The sequence below is a fragment of the Zonotrichia albicollis genome, chromosome 14 (assembly GCF_047830755.1).
Source record: "Zonotrichia albicollis isolate bZonAlb1 chromosome 14, bZonAlb1.hap1, whole genome shotgun sequence".
Taxonomy (NCBI): Eukaryota; Metazoa; Chordata; class Aves; order Passeriformes; family Passerellidae; genus Zonotrichia; species Zonotrichia albicollis.
Window position 1 is genome coordinate 12,112,531 of NC_133832.1, and position 23,848 is coordinate 12,136,378.

General features: G+C 42.9%; 1 protein-coding gene across 6 annotated transcripts in view; it reads left to right on the top strand.

The window, feature by feature from the left end:
• Positions 1-23,848, top strand: part of KIAA1210 (KIAA1210 ortholog) — a 67,875-nt gene that overhangs the window by 20,493 nt on the left and 23,534 nt on the right. For 4 of the 6 annotated variants that reach the window (XM_074551562.1, XM_074551561.1, XM_014265367.3 and 1 more), the window contains exons 2-9: positions 7,610-7,680; positions 12,514-12,682; positions 15,376-15,505; positions 17,938-18,096; positions 18,643-18,708; positions 20,563-20,766; positions 21,245-21,362; positions 22,100-23,686. In XM_074551562.1, coding sequence (XP_074407663.1) covers positions 7,620-7,680; positions 12,514-12,682; positions 15,376-15,505; positions 17,938-18,096; positions 18,643-18,708; positions 20,563-20,766; positions 21,245-21,362; positions 22,100-23,686 — 2,494 coding nt within the window. In that variant the 5' untranslated portion in view covers positions 7,610-7,619. Of the gene's footprint in view, positions 1-2,078; positions 2,244-7,609; positions 7,681-12,513; positions 12,683-15,375; positions 15,506-17,937; positions 18,097-18,642; positions 18,709-20,562; positions 20,767-21,244; positions 21,363-22,099; positions 23,687-23,848 lie in introns of those variants that run through there. The other 2 variants (XM_026791929.2, XM_014265365.3) reach the window with 2 other exon arrangements.

Genomic DNA, 23,848 nt, shown 5'->3' on the forward strand with positions numbered 1-23,848 from the left:
CTGGTGTTCAGTTCTCTATTGTTTCAGCCTCGTTTTTCCTGCAATAGTCAGACAGCTTAATTTGGTGAAAATACCTCCAGACTCTTTTCTTTCAGGCCCAGGGTGTAATGGTCCTTCCCAGTGTCTGAGACTGAAATCACTGTGACTCAGATATGGGGGCAAATATGCAGATTGCTCCTGTGAAATTTTATGGGTTTTTTTGTGATTTACTGTCTATGTGTTTCTATCACTTGTGTCAGTCCAACAGCCCCAGCATGCTGCTCTCCTGCAGCAGAGGTGATATTTAACTCTCCCTCAGGGCTCATGAAGCTTTGCAGGAGTTCAGTGTGACCATGGTGATTACACTGGTAAAGAAGCTCATGGCTGAGTGATAAATAACCTGGCTCTTGTTAGAAATCCAGTAATTTCCTGATAGAGCTAGGAAAACCAGTGAATTTACCCAAATCCCAGCCCAATAGTCTCCATCTGCTAGAATATGTTTAAAAGACAAGCTCTGTCTCATAGATTTTGCTGTCTAATACTTGTCACCTTCAGAATTTGGAAATATTGGCCATTTCCATGAAGTTTTCTCTGGCTCGCAGACTTTCAGCCCCTGTAGAGCATGTTGAGCCAGCTGATGGCAAACTCTTTCCTTTGCCACCTTCTGCTGATCCCTACAAAGCTGCCCATGGGCTCCCAGGGCTCTGCACACCCCAGATCAGACCCCAGTCATCTGAATTGATGCCTGAAGGCTCTAGGGGAAACTAAATTAATTAGAAATTTGGAGAGGGGGTAAAAAGCACATGCACAAGCTAGAAAACAATGGCTAAATATGCCCACCTCCAAATCTGGGATGGAAGATTACATTTACTTGTGGAATTTACCACTTGGAGAGGCAGAGAAGTGAGCTTGACTTTTATTCCCACCTTGACTCTGCTGGCATGAGGCTTGTCTGCTGGTCAGTGGTAGTGGTTGACATTTCCTGCTGCTTTGCCTTGAGACCATTTCCAGAGGCAGTGATGCTCTCTGGGGGCAGCTCCCAGCTGGCAAAGGCAGCCTTGGTTACATCCCTGATGATTTTTAAATGCATGTTCCTCCTCTTCCTCCTCCTCCTCCACAGCTACTTCAAATCTATCCCTGTCGAGTGGATCTGAGGGTGTCTCCTGCTGCTGGCAAATGGTTCCTTTAGTGTGGTTGCTGGAAGGCTTTGCTATTCCTTTTCTTCTTTTTAGGAAGAGTGGGAGAAGATCCTCATTCCAGCTGTTTCCTGAAGTTTCCCCAGTGTGTTGGTGTGAAGATAAAGAATTACTACATGGGAAAATCTTACTCCTATGCTATTGCCAAGTGGTGGAATTTAACTGGGTCATTTATTGGCCATTCCTTTAAGATGGAGACAGTCTGGGGCCAAAATCTTGCTGTGGCTTAGATCATGACTATGTTAGAGCCAGTCTTGATTTGGGCAAATTTCTGTCACATTTCTCTGCAAATGCACTGTAAAATCTGTGATAAATTATTATTAGGGATGGGCTATCAAGACCTATTTTCCTTGGCTTTTGGCTAGCAGGTAGATATTTGCTGTATTGTCTGAGCTGATGAAGACTTGCAGCAGAGACTTTGCACAGACAGCAGCTACCCAAGATCATGCTAATAAGCACAGCAGAGTAATTAGGGGCATGAGGAGAGCTTGAAGTGGCAGCAAACCAAGTTAATCTGTCTGCTGTGGGTGCCAAGTGTTACAAAGCTCTGGGACTTCCCTTTGGCCTCCTGAGCTGAGTACAAACCCTCAGGTGTAAGGCACCAGGGCTGTGCTGCAGTCACTCCCCACAGGCAGGGACACAATTCCCTAAACCAACAAGTGGCAGGAGTGCAGGGACTCTGGGGAGATGGGGCTGCAGGGAAGAGAGGAATTGACTCTCAGTTTCTGGACTGGTAACAGAGTGCTTATGAATTTTTCCCATTTACCCTTCCCCCTTCTTATCCTCTTGGCTTCTCACACAATTACAGAATGAGTCTATGTGACTGTATGAAAGGCATTTCCTCCTCTTACTTTTTTTTTTAAAGTCTGCTTCAGCCCACCAGCTGCTTTCCATTAGTGTTGCACACACACTCACTAGGAGGGCAGGACATAATGCTTCAGGCGCTGGTGAACAGCAGAAATCCTTCAGAGCTGCTGTCAGGCAGAGCCTTCCCAAGGCAGATTGTAGCAAACAGGAGTTCAGCACTTTGGGACCTGTCTGCTGGAGAGTCTTCACAGAGGAGCCAAGGTGTGGGGACACAGGGGTTGGGGGCAGTGTCTGAATGCAAGGTGTGCGAGCTGGGAATTGATCTCTCCATGGGCATGGTTGCTGCTCTGGATATTTTCTCAAGGTTAGGAGCTGAATATTGTCTGTTGCTATGGGGAATTATGACCACCTGCTTGATTCTGGGAGGATATCTTATTAATATTAAATATTATCTAACGCTTATCCAGACACCCTGGTGGGTACTGCTGCTGTATTTATTAGTTGTGATCCTTGGACAAGGACCTTAAACCTTCTTGAACTATCCTTTGTTCAGTGAAAATTACAAGGTCAATATTCTTTGACTTTATAAACTCTTCCCCTCCCCATTACCAGTGGAGAGAGTAGCAAGAATCCTGGTGTGAAATGCTGTTTGTGCTGTTCTTTTGTACCTACATTAAACAGCATGGGAGGGACCCCATGGGAGACACCAGCCAGGGGCTGGCAGAAACCCTGGGAATTCCTTCCTAGGAACACTCCATTGTAGAAGAGCACAGTGGGATCAGCTGTGCAAGGTCAGATCCTGGTTCCCCCTCTCCTGTTGGATTGCACCCTGTTTCAACAAAGCTGTTTTGTTGAATCCCACACTGTTCAGCATTTTCTGTGCTGTGGGCCTTGAGTGCAGGTCACTCATCTCATGGAGAGCAAAGGGAGCTTTGGTTGCTGAGTTTCTGATATGCTCAAGGGATGTGAAAATTGAATAGAAATCTTGCTGGCTTTGCCATTGCTATGATTGACTCTGAAATCCTGTTTAGTGAAGTTGCAGAGGGTAAACTTTACTTCTTTAGCTGTTATTCGATCAATGAGTTCATTGATAGCTTGTTGGGCTCCCTGAGAGAAAAGCCATCAACCACATTTTGTCAGAACAGAGTCCTCTAATGTGCTTTAATAAGAGAGAAGAAAATTTAACCTCTCATTCACCTTTTGCTGCAGAATGTAATCTGCATATGAAACCATCCTGCTTTCTGTGTTTTTTTTTGAACCTTGGTTTTCAGGAGAAGTAGAGGAGCTGTCTCTGAGCTCCTGCAATAGCTTGAAGAGTGTTCTGGGGGAGGCTGGCTGCAGGGTGGTGACCTGGAGGAACAGATGGGGTCCACAGGCTCCATTTTCCTGCGCTGATGCCTCTTGCTGTGGAAAGTGTGTGCCCTGAAATCTGGAGCATAAGCTTGATTTCAAACAATTTTTGTAGTATGGAGGAAACTGGTCTTTAAAAGCCCCAGGCAAAAATTTCACCTCTTTCTCTTGGCTGCTTGCCACTGCCTGTGTTCTGTAGGCCATGAAGATGCTAGCTGAACACAGTGCCTTGCATTCTGGAGGCTTTATTTCCTCAAGCACTTATTTGATAAGAAAGAGGCTGTTCAGGGTTCAGCATCTCCTTTGATCACTGGCTTTGTGGGATGCTGATGCAGAATCATGACTGATGCTGAAGAAGCTCTGAAGGTGGGCTGGGAGCTGGCCTGCTGTGCAGTTTCCAAGTCTCCTGCTCCACTGGAGAGCCAGCAAGGAGCCTGTGTCCCTTTTCTGAGGCTGTGTCCCTTTTCTGAGGCTGTGTCCCTTTCTGAGGCTGAGCAGAGAGCATTTCCCTTGGACCTTTGTTATTTGCAAGAAACTTGAGTGCTGTACAAAGCAAACTTCCCAGGAGTCCTTAAATACACAAACCAAGCAGTGAAAGGGAATTGTCTTTTATTCATTTGGTGAGATTCTCTCACCCCTAACCCCCCATGTACATATTAAGTCATGTGCTCAGCTCAGCAAAGCCAATGGTCAGAGCACCATCCTGGAGCTTTATTTCTTTTTTCTATCACTGCCCTCCCATAGAGAACTCCAAATATTTGTCCAGTTGGTTCAGTTTGCAAAGGGGAGACAAGGACATTTCTCCTGTTCCTGGAGATTTCTTATTACTTTTCAGACTCATTAGTTCCTGTAATGAGTTGAAGAGCTCTGAGTGAATGCAGCACAGTGGGGTTATCAATGAGAATGTTATGTGGGATAGCAGGGATAACTTGGATCTAAACATCAAACCAAATGGGGGTAGTGGGGACTGCTAAGTTCCATTCTCTGTTTTAGAGGTAAAGCAAATCCTGTAACTTTGTAGGGGTTTAATTGCTTTAAAGCAACCCTAGCAATGAGAATAGGGTCTAATAATGTCAGTATTATTTGTGTGATTGCAGCTACATAGGGGCCACTCTTTGCAAGTAATTAATTAATTCACATTTGTGGTAATCCATGCTGTGCAGGGAGAGGCAAACACTGTGCATTTGGTAACCTTTCAGTCTTTCCCATGGCCCCACACAGGAATTGATGCAGTGGATTTCTGGCCATGGCTGAGTCTGGATTTGAGGAGTGTGGCAGAGGTTCAACATCTTGTGTGCCCTGTACCTCTGCAGCAGGAGGGCTGCACCTGTAGGGATTGCAAATCCTGTTTGAGAGAGGATTAAGAACATTAGAAAGGTGTAGACGGGGGAAATGCACCCGCTGTTCCACACTGAGGAGAATTCTCCTGCATCCCTGTGCAAGCATCTCCTCCCAGCTGTCCTGTGGCACCTCAGGAGTATCAGAACTATGCTCTAAAGGCCATTTATTTAACCTAATATTTTTATCACTGAAAATCAATACACAGACAGAATTTGTTGAAAACTTTGTCTCTAATGGTGTAATGCTCTGGGAGAGCTCCCAGGGGGTCAGCACGGCTGATTGCACTGGATGTGCAGGGTATTGATACATCCTGACCCTGTGTCTGTCTGCAGTGGTGAATGTCTGGAGGTTTGATTGGTTAATGCCTGTGCACTCATGTGTATTTGTATTGATGGGGTTTTGTCCTTTTTTTCTCCATTACACTGACCTCCAGGCTAGGGCTTGTGGCTTTGCTAACTCTTCTCTGTAAAGTACAACTCTCTGCCACCAGAATTTGAAGTCTAACTGCCACCTAATTGCTGACTTTCCTCCAGGTTTGTCATCAGATTTTCAATGATGGAACCTCCACTTTGCTGGTGGAATATATACACCATATATTTTATGGGTTTTTCCCCTGTAATTCAGCTACTTCAACTGACTCAGAGCTTGAGAAAATCTGTGATGTTCAGTTCACTGGAAAAAGATGATGAGGTCCTAAATGGGGCACCCTTGTAGTTGACATTTGAGCTCTATGTGCCCCAGAGAACTCAACTATAAAATTGAGTTAATGCTGGAGCTGATTTGACTGTGAAGAAGCTGCCTCAGAGCTGAACTGCTTTGCATTGAAGCTCTATTTTTGTAAAAGGTAGACCAGTTGGAAATATGTGCTTGCAGTTACAATAAACACTGCAGTCAAAATATCTTCAAGGGCTGGAAGGATTCTGAGTGAGCAGCTGAGATGATTGAGTGAGTTAAATAAATGTTGAACTGATGCAGACAAATCTGGATCTGAAAGAATCAATTTTATATTGCTTTGGTTTAACTGAAGGTGGAAAAAGCAGAAGTTAGAGGTCTAGATAAGCCAAATTCCAGGTCCACTCACATTCTGTGAAAATAGACTCAAGTCTGGAGACTTGTCAGTTTGTCCTTGTAAATTTGTTGAATACTTTCTCAATATTTTATTTCAAATGCATTTCCCTTTATCTCAGAAAAATCTAATACCATGTGCATGGTGTATAAAGCTGAGAGGAAAAATTGGAACCAAATTTCTTTTTAATAAAAAGAAAGAGTCTATAAGAACGCCTACTGATGACTGCTTTAAAGAAAGTATGCAGGAAATGCAAACATTTTCCTAGATAATTGATGAGACAAGGGGAAAAAGGATGAATGGTTATGATCATCCTGAAGGAAACTTGGAAATTTTATTTTTTATTGCTTGTCAATATTTTCTGAGAATTGTTTCAAGAACAACCTCAGTGCAACTCAGTTAGGAAAGGTGTAATCAGTCCTGGTTGTTGCAATGACTTTTTCATTTTTCAACAAGCAGAAGTGAGATTGTTTGGAACTGGATTGTGTTGATGCTCTCCTGTGCCCAGTGCTCCCAGGGGATCTGTTTGACTGCACTTTGCTTCTCTTCTGTACCTCCCCAATTCCTCCCCATGGTTCAGCAGCTTTATATTTTCCATGTCTGTGTGGTGAGTGCAGGCAATGCTTTATTCCATGGCCTCTTTTGTCACAGGAGCCCTCCTGATTTACCTCCATGAGCTGCTCCCTTCTTTCCTCTGACACGCTCCTCTGCCCCTGAGTTTGTGCACTTTATCTTTCAAGGCTGTCTGAGGATGTGGGCTCATAGAAAAGTCCCACTGCTTTTGAGCATGACAGATTTTAGAGCATGTGGGTGATGCAGAAGAAATGGAAGAGTTTAGTGATTGTCCAGCCTGGTACAGAATCACAGTCTTGTTTGCTCTGGAGAGACTTGACTTGGCTGTATTGTTACAGCACTTAAATATGGAAAATTGTTAGTTGTGATCTATGCAGAAAAGAGAGCAGGATTTGGTTGTAAAGATTCTAGGAGTCCTGACAGCATATGGGAGCCTCTACTTTTATATAAGTACCACTGAGGTACCTTCCATGGCAAAGGACAGTGTTTGTGAGCTGCCCTGCTAAACTGTCACATTCCCATTGTTGCCTGACATTTGTACCTCCTGTGGTGTGCTGCTTCATTCCTTTGTCTGTGACAGACACCCCTTTGGAAAATACAAAGTGGAGCCAGTTACCACTGAATGATGTTAAAACTAGGCTGGACTTCTGTTTTCATCAGGGAGGAAGATGATGCCATCTGCTAATTTAGTTGATCAATAGCCCTGCTGGCGATAAGGTTTCAGAGCTTGTGCTTAAAAGCTGATTGCACTGCATCCAAAATAAATTTGATCTATTGGTTTCCACAAATGTAGCATAGCCTGGAATGATGTTTCAGTGCTGATGCTTAACTGGTTTTAATAATGATGACAGACTAGACTGGTGCCTGCTGTGAGCACACTGTGATGCATGAACTCTGGGCAGCTGAGCACTAACTTCTGTTTTTTACAGTGGTGTGGAGCTGTCGCTCCCTAGCAAAGGTTCATTATTCTAAAACTGGGAAGCATTACAGTGTTTGCTGAGCAAGTGTAATGACATCTTTCCTGAGAGCAACTCTGATTCTGGTCTCTTAGCAAGACAGAGGTGCTGGCAATGATTAGACTGGATTGTTAGTTGTGGCTGGAGAAGTAAGTGTCACTGAAAAAATGAAAAGTTCTGCGGCCAAAGTGCACAAAAGTATGCAAGGCATGGTTGTGATAGCCATTTGGACGTGTAGTTTTAGAAAAGATTCTGCTATGTTTTTTCTTCATTCTGGGTGGGACCATGTTCTGGTGGGGAGATGGACTAAAATTAAACTGATGCTTTCATCTCTGTTTCAGTGAATATATAATGGCCACGAGGCCCACAGAGGTCACACAGTCACCTGGAGACACAGTGGAAGAGTGCACAGGTAAGCAGCTGTTCTCTGAATAGACAGCTGGTTTTGTTTTCTTCAATGACTCAGGTCTGTAGTGACCTGTTTTGCAGTGCTGTTTTTTGGGGTTTCTTTTGTAGTGTAAAGAAAATTCTGGGTGTCTGTCAGCTGTCAGTATTATGGAAAAGATGATTTAATGTGCAATACTGGAGTGGCATACCCTGTTGGAGGATATTACTTTTGATTCTGAGCTGGATTTTACAAGCAGGATGTCAGAGCTTGAAGGGCTGATTGTTGCACCTGCACTGATGGATCCTGCAGAGGTGGGAGCTGAGCCTGTTACAAATCCTCTGTCTGTGGGAGCTGTGTCAGAGCCCCAGCTGCCTCTCTCTGCCTCTGGCCACAGGCAGACATTTGTGACTTATTCTTTAATCTGTGGCATGGTCTGATGCAAACAATGTGAGAAGTTTGAATAACAGGCAAGAAAGTAAAATATCTTACTTATGCCAGACTTGATTACCTTAAAGGATATCCCCTTTGCCAGTTTGAATTTGAGGGATAGCATCATGTCTGAAGCATCTCTGGAGAAGTGGCTGTCACACCATTTGATTTTTATCTCTTTTCTTTGGCTAATGTTTTGCAATAATCTTAAATGTTTGTGTTTTAAAGGTCATCTTGCTTTATCCTTTAGAAATATATTTGCCACTATCAAAATATTGTTAGAAGAGATAAGCAAATGGCAAAGAGACTGTTAGTTGAACTCTGCTTGGCAGATGGATAGAGGTGAAGAGAGTGTAATAATGGATGCTCAGCACTCTCTGGTTTTAAGATTTACAATCTAGTTTGTCACACAGTTTGGTGCTATCCCAGCAATCTGGTAAGCTTGTGTGGAGCCCATGCATGAAAATTTTGTATTCAGGTTTACTAGGAGATTCAGAAAAGAGATCAAATTCTGACCTGGGTCATAGGAAAAGCAGGACATGGCTCATGATCTGAAGTGTTGCCTCTAAATCCACCAGGAATATTTCTGACCCTAAATGAACATTTTAAGTAGTTAAAGGCTGCAGTGCTGTTGCCAAGGAGTACAGGAGACACTTGAACTGGACCTGGACAAAGCCAGTTTGGATCTTCTGTTTGCTTCCAAAGGTGATGAAGGATTGTCTCACCTTTTCCTCTCCATAATCACTCATGATGTAAAGGCTCTGGGAGGGTGGAATCCCCACCTTCACAGTGCAGGCAGCTACACTGATTTATTGAGGTTTGCCTTGTCTGTAGTGCAGGGCTCCCAGTGCATGCTGCTCCTTCCCTGTGGCAGGAACCAAAACCTGCCAGCACCCAGTGTTGGTGGTGCTGAATTCCATGATTTCATTGCCTGTCTGCCACTATCTAGTATTTGCATGAAGAATCAATACACTTTCTGAGAATCTTGTCTGTGGGTTGGGATTTTTTTCCAGGTGTTCTTAATGTTGAAACTATCTAGTCCTTGGATTTGAGGGTTAAAAAAAAGATAGAAAATACTTCCTGACTGCATCCTAGGAAGTCAGAGACCATAGGAGATCTCCAAATGAATGGTTTAATTTGAATATGATCACTGACGTCCCAAATCAGATGTTCCCTACGCTTTCTGCAGTTTCAATTTTTGCACTGGAAGAAGCAACCTTTTATTTTCTATCTTATTATAAGGAAAGACTACTCAAAGAGCAGAAACTCCTGAGTTAATTTTCTCTGTGCACAGGAGGCACAATGATATAGGCAATACACATACAGTAAAAAATACAGAATTCACAAACTTTACAGGGAAAGGAAAATGTTTATTCCTGCTTCTTTTTTATTATAGTTGGCTAAAACATAGCATAAGCAACTAATTTTTGGGAAGGCTTTTCCTTTATAGGGCAGTAACCTAGAAATTTAGTATTTTAATTTTAATGCCATAAAACTGAAGATTGGCAACCATAAGATTTCGAAAATCACCAGTAGTTGAAGGGGAAATAGGCATGGTTGTCTGAGCTTGGGTTTTTGTTATACAATGGTTTTTCTCCCATTTAAGTATTAAGGTCCTCTTGTATTTTATTAGTTCAAGTATCATTGGGCATCTAGCAATTTATTGTTATGTTGGGCTGTTTCACAGTGCACTGAGGTGTAGGCACCTTTAGTTTAAAGGTGGCATCATTTTATTGGTTTGCAAAACCAGAGCACAGCTGTTCCCAGCAGGGAGCAAACAAGAGCATTGCATTTCTGTGCCATGTCCTTTTTGCTCTCTCACAGAAAAGTCCCACGGCTTTCATCTGCACCCAGCACTAAGTGCCCAGCAGTGATTTGATATATTTTACATAATAATATGGCAAGTGCCGGCCTCTGGAACTGCAGGGAAACTTGCTGTCTTCTCATTCATCTGAGGCAGCTGAATGTTTGCAGCTGAGCAGAGCATGGTGGAAGAGGAGTTATTGCTGGAGGGGATGTACCCCACACACCAGTAATAAATTGGAGTCTAGAGGAGGCACTGAAGTGCCCGATGTGTCTGCATCAGATCCTCTCTGTTGCACAATGGTACAAGAGCTGTCCCATGCCAGCTGGGGATTGCTCCCTGGCAGTGTTTGGAAATCCTTTCTGCAGCCTCCGTTCTACAGTCAGCACCACTTCTGATTAGACAGGTATTTGGAGCAGTACCTTGGCAATGTTTGCTTTTGTGGCAAGACTTATGTCTGTTTCTCTCCAACATCCTTAGGATCACTTGCTGCTGTGTGGTGGGTTTTTTGGTGTGGGTTTTTGGTTTGGTTAGTTTTTTTTAACGTTTTCCTGGTTCTCTGGAAATGCCAGCATCTAATGAAGCTCATCAATAGTGCCTGCGCTAGAATCCAGCTTGCTTTCTGTCAGTACAGCTGACAGTTCCCCAGTGTACATGACCAATGTCCATGTCCTTGTTTCTCATTTAGATGAGAGCTTTTGAGTTGCAGAGCTCTTTGCCTGTCTCAAAGTTTGCCATTTCATTCTTGGAGTCATTGACTGTGTTAGCAGACATTGCAGAATTGATAATTTTGGGGAGCTGCTTCAATTAAACTCCTTAAACTTTTGTTTTGCCTATCTAAGATAAACCAGATCAGCTTTGACAAGTTTCCTGGAAGAATACCACACACATTGTCTAGTTGTGGATAGGGAAGACAGGAATGGTCAGGATGTTTTCTAAAGGCTCTGAGGCACACTGGCAATGCTTGTTTTACTGGAGAGGCTCTGTGTCCTGTTGTGTGATCTGTCCTGTCCTGCCAGTTCTTGCTCCAGCTGCAGCATGAGGCTCATTGAGCCCTCTGGGAGTTTTAACAAACCCCAAACCCTTGGGATCACCTCTGGGCCACAGCAATACAATCTGTGTGTTTTCTGTGGCTGTCTCATTCATTTATTGCCTGATAAGCAGCAGTGGAAGATAACAAGGCCTTCCACTGATAAACCCTCCCCAAGAGCAGCCACATCCCGTTGTTATTGAGGGACTGCAGTGAGAGCTCCCTTTCCATGGTTTGAAAGCTGCTTTGGCCTCAGGAGCAGCCCAGGTCACTTGGGCAGCAGCTGCAGGACTTTGGTGGCTCTGCACAGGGGTGGCAGTGTCACCAGGCATGGGGACACTGTGGCAATGTCCTCGTGTGTCCTGACACGTGGTGCTGGCACTGGGCTGAGGAGCAGGGAGGAGACAGGGGGAGTGGATGTCAGTGTCATTGTTTGTCTCTCAAAGTGGCCACTGTCTGCTGCAGCTGTGTGGTGGCACTTTCAGCCCAGATAAGGCCCATTGGCACAGATCCCTGCACGTACAGGGCACACGTTGAGACAGAGCATCACCAACTAAATCATTGCTGGGAGAGAAAATAATTGTCTTGAAATAATGCCCTGCTTATGAAGGAATCCTCCAGCTGTGGGCATGTGTTATGCCAACTGCTGTGAAGTATTATTTCAACAATGAAGTTGGCTCAGATAAGCAATGATGTTATTGCTCTGAGTATGTATTTAAGTCAATCACAGGGGTCTCAGTACAATAGTTTGGCCCAAACCACTCAAAGTGACCCCTCAGTGTCAGGGTCAGGGACAAAATGCAGGACTTGTGTGCTGAAAAAAAATATACATAAGAATGTTGAATTATCTTCGATCCTATTAATAATGAAAGATCAGTGATGTTTCATGGTGGGGTTTTAAAATTCTTTTTGTATTTTCATTTGGACTATGGAAAATCTGAAACTGAATTAACACTTTTCCAATTGTGGTCTTAGGGCTGCTCTGTTTGGGGCTCGCATGTCCTGCAAGACAATGTCTTAATTTAAGTTTGCTTCTTTGTCCCTGGAGGAGTTGTTGATTTTATTTTGTGACAGTTTTTTAATGTGTTTATTTAATGTGGAAACAGATATTTTGGTTTTGGAGTTTATAAATTCTTTTTCCAGCTTCAATCTTTTTTGCCAATGCTGAATGTCCTTTAGGTGCTGTCTCCTTAGAGCACAGAATAAAGAGTAAGCAGAACTAAACCAAACTAAGTAAAGAGCATTAATACTTAGACATTGACAGCAATTTTTATTGAAAATACACCAGGCATGATCACCTATCAGTTGCAGATAGATACATTTTCTATATAAGGTATATTTTTGCATAGACTGGAACCCTGGTAGGTACCACTATTGTCAGCTTAATGCCAGTGTTGCTCTAGAGGAACCAAATGTAGGAACTGAAGCTTCACCTTTCACTGGATTCCAGCACTGAATTATTTACCGAGGAGCTGACTGACACTGAATGGGCTGCTCTGGCTTTGAGGCTTCCTCCAGGATTTGAGAGATAACATTACCCAAGTTAAGCAATACTGCCAACTTTCCTAAGTTTTCTTTTTTTTTCATGTTGCAGGAAAGAAAAAATCCAAATTCCAGACTTTCAAGAACTTCTTTGCCAAGAAGAAAAGGAAAGAACCTCCAGCTCCCAGGGGAGAGAGTAATTTAAAACCTTGCCAGTCCAGCAGCGATGTCAGCCTCGCTGTGCTCAACACTGCTGCACTTCATTCACCGGGGGAGGCTGGGTAAGCTGCCAGGGAAGGAAAATAAATAAAAGTGGACCTCTCACAGCAGTCGGATGAAAGCATGAGTTGGCCCCTTAGGAGCAGCCTCTGTCCAAATTTGTGCAAAACAAGCCCTAATGCTGATGAAGGAATTCCAGGAATTTCCTCTTTCTTTGCTAGAGCTCGAGGAGTCAGCCTGGAAAGGAGGGGGAGGGCAGCAGGGCAGGGTGATCCAACCCTTAGCCCAAGAGTGCAGATAGCCCACATTGCTCTGATTGTTTTTGGTGTTTGAAATCCATCCGGGAGGGTTTGGCCAGCAGCACCTTTACAAGAAGAGGATGGTGAATGAGTACTGCTAGTACAGAAAAGACTGTGAAGTTGTGTGGGTGATTTTCAGCATCAGTGATGCCCTCTGTCATGGCTACAGTAAAGAGAAAAGTATTTCTGGTATATTATCAGTGTGTGATTGCTTCTTTAACTTTCTTACCTAGCCCTTTAGGCACAGATAACAACTGAAGGGCCCTGGTTTTGTGTCAGCCACCCCTGCAGCATGTAAGGAGGTTTGCAAGCCTAGAGTCCCATCATTTCCTCTGGTTTGGTGGGAAGCTTGAATGTTGATACACAGGAATGAATTGAGCATTTGTAGAGGGAAATCAGTGTGGACAGGCAATGGCTGAAACATCTGGGCTTTAGTTAGTGCATCTTTAGCTTCAGCAGAAATATACATATACATATACATATACATGTACAGCCTGGAATTACAGAGGGATGTGGATTTGCACATAAGAGTGTACTAAAGCTGCAGTTAATTCTATATTTAATCCTATGGTTTTTGGGGGTTTTTTTTATTCTGGTGACTGCCAGAAGAAAATACAGTAATTCTCTTGCCAACACATCTGATACATATGCAGAGAGAGAAAAAGACAAAAAAGACAGAGATCTTGCACTGGCAGTCTTAAGAACAAGGAGACCTCAGCCCTTATGGGTAAAGAATTCTCCAGATGGAAAGGCAAATACATCCTAATGCACATGCATTCTTTGCAATAAATAAAATATGCCAGCTAATAATGAACATACATTGCAGTAAATAAAAGCTGCATGACAGTTTTTCTTAATGCAGTAAAATTATGCCTTGCCCATATGGAGTACCTCTCATGCTGAAAAGGACTATAAAATCAGACACAAAAGAATAGGATGGCTTCGTTAATGATGAAATAAGGCAAGTGCCTTTCTTGTGTGTAGAGCTGCTGTCCTGCAGACTTACACAGACATTAACCATGGTGTGTAACGGGAGGAAGCACAAACTCTGACCTGTGCTGTGAGAGAAACAGCTCTGATTGCCTTCAACACAACATAAACTTACAGCAAATTTATTTTGTCCTGCAGTGAGGCTGTGTACAACTGCAGACTGACTGACTACACCTTTGGGGCAGCAGATGGGTTAGTCCAGCAGCTAGGAGAGGTGTCTCTGGAGATGTAAAGAAGGGGGATGCAGGAGGAAAAAGAGTAATTTGTTTGGGGTTTTTTAATGTAGTGCATTTGCTTAATGAATGTTTGCAGTCTTTCTCAGCTTCTAAATAAAGAGAGAATCTATGGTTAGGCAAAGAGCCTATTTGATTTCCTTGCAGAAGAACTTTGACATACTGAACTTCTCATGTCAGAATTGTGTTCCTAATCATCCTCTGTTCCCCAGAGTCAAACTTTCAGAGGAAAGCATTGCCTGTGCAGCATCTGAGCCAAGGAATCCTTGTAATTTGTATTTGTTAATAGTCTCATGGCCAACAATGAGAAAATATTCTATGATGCTTTCCAGTTCAAGACTGGGATGAAATCCTGGTAGAGGCTATCCTTGTTGTCTTTTGGACAAAGTAATGTACAAACAGTACCTGCCTATGCTGGTGGAACTTGGTTAATAAATTATTTGGAGCTTTCCTTGTTGTGCCACTCAAGTGCAAAAAAAATTTGCTCTGCATAACTTAATAGCCCAAGCCCAATCAATCTCAGGTAATTACAACTCAGTTAACAGCTGCTGTGGGAACTCATCATTGCTTCACTGGGCTGAACAGCCAACGAGCACAGAAACAGAGCAGGAATGTCTCACCCTACACTTTAACCTGGCCATTGATGGCTCTGTAACTGTAGCCATGGACATTGTCCCATCTACCTTTTTTAATACACCAAAATAATATTTAGGATATGGGTGAATGCAACTGGTTTTATTGCTGGACATGAGAGGATTCGAGTCAAGTTTGTTAATATATCAAAGTTAAATTTTCTGCCCACATTTACAAGAAGGAAAAAACCAATACACCATCTTTGGCAGGTATGGCACACACCAGGCTGCAAAAGCTGTGTCCTGAATGTCTCATGTTAGCCACACTGCCACCAAAGGAGGGCAGGGAACTCCTGTTGTCCTTTCTGCACCTTTCTTGGGGTGCTTTGCATCCACCTCACTCCTAACACGGGATCTAATCACACTGGACTCCCTCTCTAGTCAGCAAACTGAGCTGTGTGCTCAATGCAGATGCTGAGTGCATTGCAAAGGGACATTTGTTCCTCCTCCCTTCTGATATAAAAGAAGCAAACAGTGACTGTCCTAACCATGCACAAATCTGAAGTGAAGCATGATGCATCCCCCTCTGGCCTCTCTATCCTCCCTCTGCCCTGGTGTGGGGATGTGCCCAGTGCATGACTGCTCATTCCTTCCTTTCCAGGCCCAAGGGTAGCATGGGGAACAAAGCCTTGTCCCACGACAGTGTCTTCATTTTGGAGTCTGCACCAGGAAATGTGACAGGTGATGTCTTGTCTCAGGAAAACAGGCCTGGGAGAGTGAGAACTTTGCAGGTGAGAACATCATCCCCTCGTCAGCAGTGCTGCTGTTTGTCAGCTGTCTCCCAGGAAAGTCTGTTGCTTGATTCCTTTTGCTGTGTGCCTTAGGATTTTGCTCTCTGAAGTGTCTAAAGCCAAATTTGCTACTTTTGGATCTACTCTGCCTCTTGGAAGCTGAATTTTTGAGCAGTCCTGGTGCTTCCAGCCTTGCCCAGATCTCATAGTGTGTGATGTGAATCCAGTTTGTGAACTCTTGGAAACTTTCTTTATTAAGTGTGTCGTCTTCCAATGGGATTTATGTTCTTTACTTCATAGCTACTGCCTTTGGGTTAAGGCCATTTATTTATACTGTAGTGTGTCCCTTACACTATTATTCTTTAAATATTATTTGTATTACTCTTTTTGGCAGTTCTGGCTCAGATGTTTTCACTATTCATGGTAGTGCCAGTGGCTGTGTGAGTGTGTGGGATGATGGATATGTCAGGATGCTCTGACAGCTTTATTTATGTATTTATTCTCTTGGTCTCTGCTAGCAAAGGATACTGTATTCTGCTGGGTCATTTCCTTCTTCCAAGGCAACACTGAACCCTCCTTGACAGCTCCCTTATGAACTGTTGATTATATTAATTATATTTCACTAACTGCCCAGCTTGGAACACTCAGATAAAAGTTTAAGGTTTTTCCAGAGACTGAATACAAATGGTTGATAAAGGAGCCAAAGGTCATTGAAATTCCTCCTTTGCTCAGTGTGAGCTTCATGTTGCAAAAGACAATTGAGTCACATGTTAAGTAATAGAAGATGCACAGAGGGACTCGTTCCTCTCTAAGGCTGTAAAACAGGCAAAGATATTTTTTGTATAACTGAAGGAGTAGCAGAAGAAAACATGTTTGTATATTACAGAACATTGTTGGGGGAAAAAAAGCTTTTTTCATGCTGTTTGCAGTCCACTGTGCCCTCTCCCCATCCATCACACTGCACAGTAATGTAATACTGCCAGCATTATTTTTGTAGCTCTGACAGACAGGCTTTTTCTGTGAGCTTGACTCTTGTCAGAATAAAAGCCAAGCACTAATAAAAGCAGATACTTTCTTAGCAATGTAAATTAACTTCTACCAGTAGAAGACAGAATGCAAATTCAGTTTCCCCCACACACTTTGCTGTCTGCATGTAATAAATTTAATAAATCTAAGACAGGAAGTTGTGAAAAGAGACCAAAGCAAAATTGACTTTCTGTTTTTTCCTTCCCATTAAGTGCACACTTATGTTGTATGCCTTGTGTTGCCCATATATCACAGTATTGCAATATATTGCCCATAAATTGCAAAAGGAAGCTGTTTGAAGGGGGTATTGGTGTTCTAGACATTTGTTACCCTGTGTGGCAGCTAGATCTATAGGAATTGCATTGTAAATGAACCTTGCTGAATAAGAATTGCAGCTTTTTATGTCTATTTTACAGAGATGTAAATGACTGCATAGATTGCAGGAAAACACAAAACTAGGCTTAAAACTACCCAATATGGTTTAATAAGCAAAGAAACAGAGAAATTAAGTCTGCATGTTTATCTTGGGAATATTCTGCTGAGATGTTTTCAGTTGAAGGACAAAGTTTGTGCTCAGACCTTGTTTCTATTCCAGCTTTGTCACAGCTGACAGACTTAGGCCAAGAATTTTAGTGATGGTGTTTCCTGAGATCTGAACATTTTCAGTTTGAGGGAACATCTGGCTGCTCCTGAGCCTGCAGACTTTGTTGTATTTTTGTAGGGTCAGGGCCGGCCAGAGCATTCTTTTGTGAATCTTGGAAAAGAATCCCCACTCTCCTTTACAAACAAAGTTGTTCTTGGTTGCTGTTACCATTCCTGCTGTAGACCAGGATGTGATGGTGGGGGAAATTAACAAGTAATTCATTAGGGTGGATCAGAAATTAAATTAATTTGGTATTGTATAAAAATTGTGACTCAGCTACTTGTGTGGGAAAAGGTTGTAACAAGCTCTCAGATTTGGAAGGGCTTTGTGAGGGAAAGGTGACTACATAAACCTGGGATTGGGAATGTTGACTGGCAATACTTTGTTATATTTAGTCACATAAATACCTAAATTAATGTGACTAAGTAATTAAATCTGGAATTTGAAAGTTTTTAATTTAAAGGAGTTAATCTGTAGTAAATTTTCTGGAATGGTGAAATTCCTGTCTCCTTTTGCTAAATTACTGAATAAAACTGATTTTACTTTTAATTTTATGCCAACACCAGTTTTAATGATGGGTCCTTGATGAATGTAGCTGGATAAAATTTTATTAATGGCTCTTTTCTATAAATGGTCTGTTTCTTCAAGTTTTTCTGTTAACGAAAAAATTCTGCATATCTTTTAGTTAGGCATCTGGCTTACAATGTCCAGAACATCTTTAAATTACATCATTGAAAGTTTATATTCTGTATTTCAACCACAGCTTCAGCTTCAGCAGAATGTCAAACTTGGATCACCTCCTCTTGTTATAACTGGGAAAAAACTGGAAGATGCAGGTGCTGTTTCTGAAGATGATGGTTTACCTAGGAGCCCTCCTGAAATTTCAACCCTTCATGAAGTTCTGACAGATTCGCCAAACAAGGTATAATTGACCATCCATACAGAAAAGAGAGAATCTGCCTAGGGGAGGGGAAAACCATTTTGTTTGTTTGTACATGATGGGACAGATCAGTTAGAACCAGAAGAAATATCCATATGGATTGTGGGCTTTTCGCTCTGAGGTGTATCTAGAAATTGACTCTACAAAACCTTTTCTGTGCACAATTTTCCATGCTTTTATGTAGACCAGAACTCTGACCTCTATCATTAGCAGATGTGTGATTTCAGATTTCAGTGAACTTGTGAGAATTTGTAAATCTGATTATTTTAAAACAATAACCCAAAATAACTTTATGAAATGTACTGCCTCCTGTGGTCAGCCTTCCTGGTGTATCTCAATGCGGGAAATCTCCCCTGCTTTGTTTGATGCCAATGAAGAAATTAAACCCACTGTGTAAGGCAGGGACCCAGTGACCCTTCCTTTATTTTTCCTCTTGTGTTTTCTCATAATTAGCACTGGATATCTAGCTCAAGATGATTCAGTGTGACACTTCCCCTGACTTACCCTCTTCCTCCTTTTATCCCACAGTCCTCCAACCCTGTTCAGCGTCATAGCTCTTTGAGTTTAGGAGGGACAGACAGTGAAGATGAACAGGTAAATAGCTCCTTTTCCTGATAATAAGCTTCCCTGAGATGGCATATGTGGAGTCTGTATGGAGCCAGGACAGTAATTTTATTTTTTAAATTTATTCTGGGTACAGTGTATCCTAGGAAACAATTCTTTAAGAGTCCAGAGCAAGGGAAATGATATTTAAAATGTACCTCTCAGGGTTTTCAATAAGAAATAGACAGGCAGAAATCTATTGGTAAGTAGTTTGTGTGAACAGCACAGAGGCAGCTCTGTGACAGTACAAATCTATAAAGTTACACAAAACATTGGACCAGGCAAAGCTCTTCAATTCTGCTCCCGTATCCCAGGGCCCCCATATCAATCACATCTTCCCATCAGCAGTGGCTTGTGAGCAATGCCCTCCATCTCTCTTATCATGGGAAATGATTGTAGGACCAGCCTTTCCTGATGGCAGGTATTCCACAGGAAAGGGTGTGTTTTAATTTGAAATTTTCTTTGGATGATAAATGACCATGAGAAGCAGCACGTTCTGCTCTCAGAACAACAGAGTCCTTGACCAGATTGGAAAAATTTGCAGAGGTCATATATTTTTGATGTACCTTGACAGTTTTTGTCAATGAGATGTGAAGATGTTTTCATGATCTTTTAAACTCCATTAGCACACGTGTTTGAAATGCTGTGTTACATCCTAAGCTTAAACAAATCTAAGCTGCAAATGCCAGGCACAGTGCAATGGCCGAGTGTCACCCAGCTTTATGAATGAAGCTTCTTTGGCATTTTGCAAGTGTTCCAGAAAGTTTGGTCTTTCAAAACAGTAGCAAAACCACTGAAACTTCACTTTTAGGGGGCTTTAGTACAAACATTTCTGTAATCTATTTTGATTGCACAATCCTAGGTTGCTGCTGTTCAGTTCCCCAGAGCAGCGCTGCTGTGAGAATGAGATCCACAGCACTGTCTGGAGGATGGTTCTGATGTTCTGAAAAGCATTTGATTTTCCTGAAAGTTGATATTGAAAGACAAAAGTGGCTATGGCAGCTTTCTTAGAGATAATGAGGAGCAAGCATCCGTGCTATTTCTGTGGCTTTTAAATAATGGATTTGTGCGGTGGGTCGCGTTACTGGGATGAAGAGGCAGCTGTACAAAGGGCAGCAGTGTCTCCTGCTGGTGTGCGCACAAAATGCAAAGGGCTTTGCAGATGGGACCTGGGGTGGGGACGGGCTGAGGCTCTCCCTGTGGCAGAGACAGCGATTTTCCTTCTGTGTTACGTGCTGTGTGCTCAGCTGAACTCACAGAACCCAGCGATCTCTCTGCACAGATGACTTTAGGCATGCATTTTAATATGAGGATTTATGCCCGAAACTATGGCCATTTCAAGCTTCTGAAATGGAATGAGCTAACAAAGGAAATGTTCCAGAGATGTGGGGAAGCAAAGCAAAATATACAGAGCATTGTATTGCAAATCAAAGGCGACTCCGACAAAGGGGAGACAATGATGAGGAGGACTCCAAAGATATCAAAAGGCTAATTAATTACTTTATTATACTATATTATTCTATACATCTAAAACAGAATCTGCCAAGCACTCAGCCCTGCATACACTGCACAGAATCTGGTGGCTGTCAGTGACAGTCCCAACACACACACACACACACCTGGCCCTGGCAGGCCAAGGAAACAAAACACCATCACTATGGATGAACAATCCCCATGTTGCATTCTACTTTGGCACAAACACAGGCACAGCAAATGAAATAAGAATTGTCTTTTCTTTCTTTGAGGTTCCGAGAATGTGAATCTCAGAAATCCTCGGGAAGAATTGCGCCTTGCTTTCCTCTGTGAAGGGAAATGTGGCAACAGCATTGTATTTCTGTGTTACAGATCCCTTCTGGAGCTTCCTCCAGGCCCATCAGTCCTTCATCCTCTGGCACCCCCGGGGCAGGAGGCAGCAGCTCCCTTCCTGTGGATTTCACCACCCCTGCCAGTCCCCTGGGCTGCCTGGACACCTCTGCAGCCAGGCACAGGATTGCCATCAACCCTCGCAGGCAGAGGGGCTTCACCAACAAGCACCTGCTGCCCCTCCAGGTGGGTGTTTTTTGCCAAAGAATCACTGGGCAGAAGGAAATAAGTGTGAGTTTTTAATTATTATTTTAATTTCTTTTTTCTTTCCTATCCATGTGTGTTTACTTCTTCCATTGGAAGAAGGGAAAACACCTCTTTTGCACCAACCAATCAACCAACCAAAAAAGACTCTGAAAATTTAATATCATGAAAACTGAAAAAGACCACAATTTTTGGTTTTCATTATTTATCCAAAAATTGTGGGTTAAGCTTCATTTGTAAAAAGACTTCTGGTGTTTGAAAAGCTAAATGTCAGTTTTATAGAGGCCTAAGTCTAGTTTTACAAATCTAGTTCTTAAGTAGAATAGTACATTACCCAGAATGTTGGTAAATTACAGGAGGGAGGCTTTGTTTCTGTGATTTGAGTATTCATAGAAATGCATGTGTATAAACTGCCATTTTTGTGCATAATTCTTTAATTACAGCATCTTCACTTCTTTAGGTGAAACAGCTGGAAAATGAGACTTGTCTTCCTGCAGCTCCAGAAAGGAAGGGAAATTCAACAGAATTACTTGAGAGTGGCAAGCATAAAAGTGATGGGGAAGGTAATGAAGACACAGGTATTGCTGCTTTGGGTGCTTGAACTCTTCTGTATAGCACTGACAGGACCTGTTTGAATTGTTAGTCCTTCCAAACTTGGCATCTTTTGGTTCTATAACATAAAACCAATCCTGGCTGCTGAATTGTTGTGATGAAAAAAAATCAACAAAGTGATGCTGAAGTGGTGAGCTTTGAGGGCAGCACTAAAAAAAGAGCTGAAAGCATCATGTTCAGAAGCACATGTCCTACACAGCTGGCTGGACCTCAGTGTGTGAAACTGAGTTCCTTGACACTCAGAAAAACCTTAACCACAGCATTATATGTTGTGTGTGTCAGGTGACTTTGGTTGGCGTCTGTTTACTGGATCTTCCTTTGCCACTCACCCAGAGAGAATTCTCCCAGTCATTGTAGGTGGCTTTTCTAGGCACACACATGCAGAAATATCTAGAGAAATCTGGCTGGTAGTCTTGCAGCTAAGGGCATGCACAGGAAACAGCTAAACAGCAACTAATGTGTGCACCTGAAACAGACAGCAACTTTCAGTCGCTCCCTGGATTAGGTGTGTTCAAATTGAAACTTTATTAATCCCTCACTTGGAGAGCCCATTTCTGAACAGGCTCTGAACCAGCTTATTTATCAGTCAGCAGTGCCCAGAGATGGGGCATTCCTGTTACAGGACTGCACTATCTGCAATGCATACAGATGATGTCTGGATTGTCCCCTTTAAGTGCACACTCTTTTCCTCTGTTTAATGCAGGATTACCAGCCCAGGTGGGACCCTGTGCAAAGGGAGGTTGTTTTAAGGAGACACCAGGAGTAAAATCCTCCTCTGATACTGCCCCTGAGTCCTGTGGTCCCCCACCTGTGGCAGAAGACCCCTGTGCTTTGCTGCAGGAGCATGGGAGCCTTCCTGGTGTGCGCCATCCCTACAAAGGAGCCACACTCCTCCTGAGGCCTGAGCCTTCTCCTGTGAACCTGCAAGGACACCACAATGCAGGAGTGATGTGCTCTGCAGATGGGTCTGCTCATGAATCAAAAATGCATCCTCAAAGTACCAGTGCTGAAGCACCTGCACTTCCAGAGCTGCAGCAGCTTGAAGGAGAAGCTGCTGTGTCTCCAGACATACCCACAGCTGACTCGTTCAGCAGTGGTGTGGAAACATCTGGCTTGGATATATTGCCAGATGTTGCACAAAGTTCCTCAGTAAATTCTGTGGATCTAAACATTAAAGCAAAGGAAAAGGGGGATCCCCTGTTCAGTGGCAAAGAAGAACTCTGCTTTGGTACTGCTGGGAATCATTCCAGCCATGCTGTCTCAGATGCTCCACAAGCTGCAGTAGCTGATGCAGAGTCTTGTTCTGACATCAAGACAGGGGCTGATTTAAGGTCTGAAAAGAGTTCAGTAGCAAAAAATGGCAAAGAAACTTGTGAAATTATGGAATTTCAGTTATCCAAGGACAGTGTAGAAAAAAAAATAGACCCTGCTGCATCTGTCTCAGAAGCAGTTTGTGTGGTACCTTGCAGTAAATTGGAAGCATGTTCTAAAGCAGAAATGGTTCCTGTTCCAAAGAACAACCAAGGCAGTCAACAGGGCAACACATCTTGCGTTTCTGGAAAACTTTCCATTGGGTGTCTCGCCTCTTCAAGTTTGGCTGGCTTGAAGAGTAATGTATCTTCTGATGCTGTGAGTAAGGAGCACCAGGTAAGCACTGCAGCTTCTCACAGAAAAGCAGCAGAAGGCAGCCAATCATCAGATGAAAATGTAAAAACTCCACTGAAGACTGCTTCTGCTAGACCAGTCAGATTCACCATTGCACCAGCATGGCAAAGGTCTCTCTCAGGGGGTTCAAACTCAAAGGAAGATTCCTATTCCAGAAGTTCTCCAACATCCCCTATAAGACCAGAGTTCTTTGAAGGAATGACAAAAGAGCCCTCACGTTTTGATGCAGCTCTGCAGGAATCAGCAAAAACCAACTCAGAGAGATTTGATCGAGATTGTAAGGACAGAGATCTGCACTTGAATTCTTTCATGGAGTGGGCTGACCATGAAACACAAAACTTTGAGAGCCCATTTGGGGTCAGACTAAGAAGAACCTCATCTTTGCTGAAATACCAGAATGAAAGCTGTGTCAAGCCCCTGAAGCTGCTCCCCCCAGCTGCTCCAGCTGCTGCTTCTGCTTCAGTCAAGGAGGATCAGAAACTGATGGGCACTGGGAAGCCTCCTCCAAGCCTTCCTGTCCACACAAAATCAGTTGTTAAAAAACCAGATCTCCTAGAAGACAAAAATCCTGCCAAGGCAAGATCAGAAGAAGTGGCAAAGAAGCAAAATGGTTATAAACCTTCAGGTATTTATGCTGTATTTGTATCCAAACATTGTGGAAAACAGTGGTCATATAAAGAGCCTTGGCAGAGCAGCACAAAAAAATTTTTTAAAATCTTCTTGGCTAAGAACCAAATTCAGCCTTGAGTTCATCACCACTATAATTTAATTGGCTTGATGATTTGGC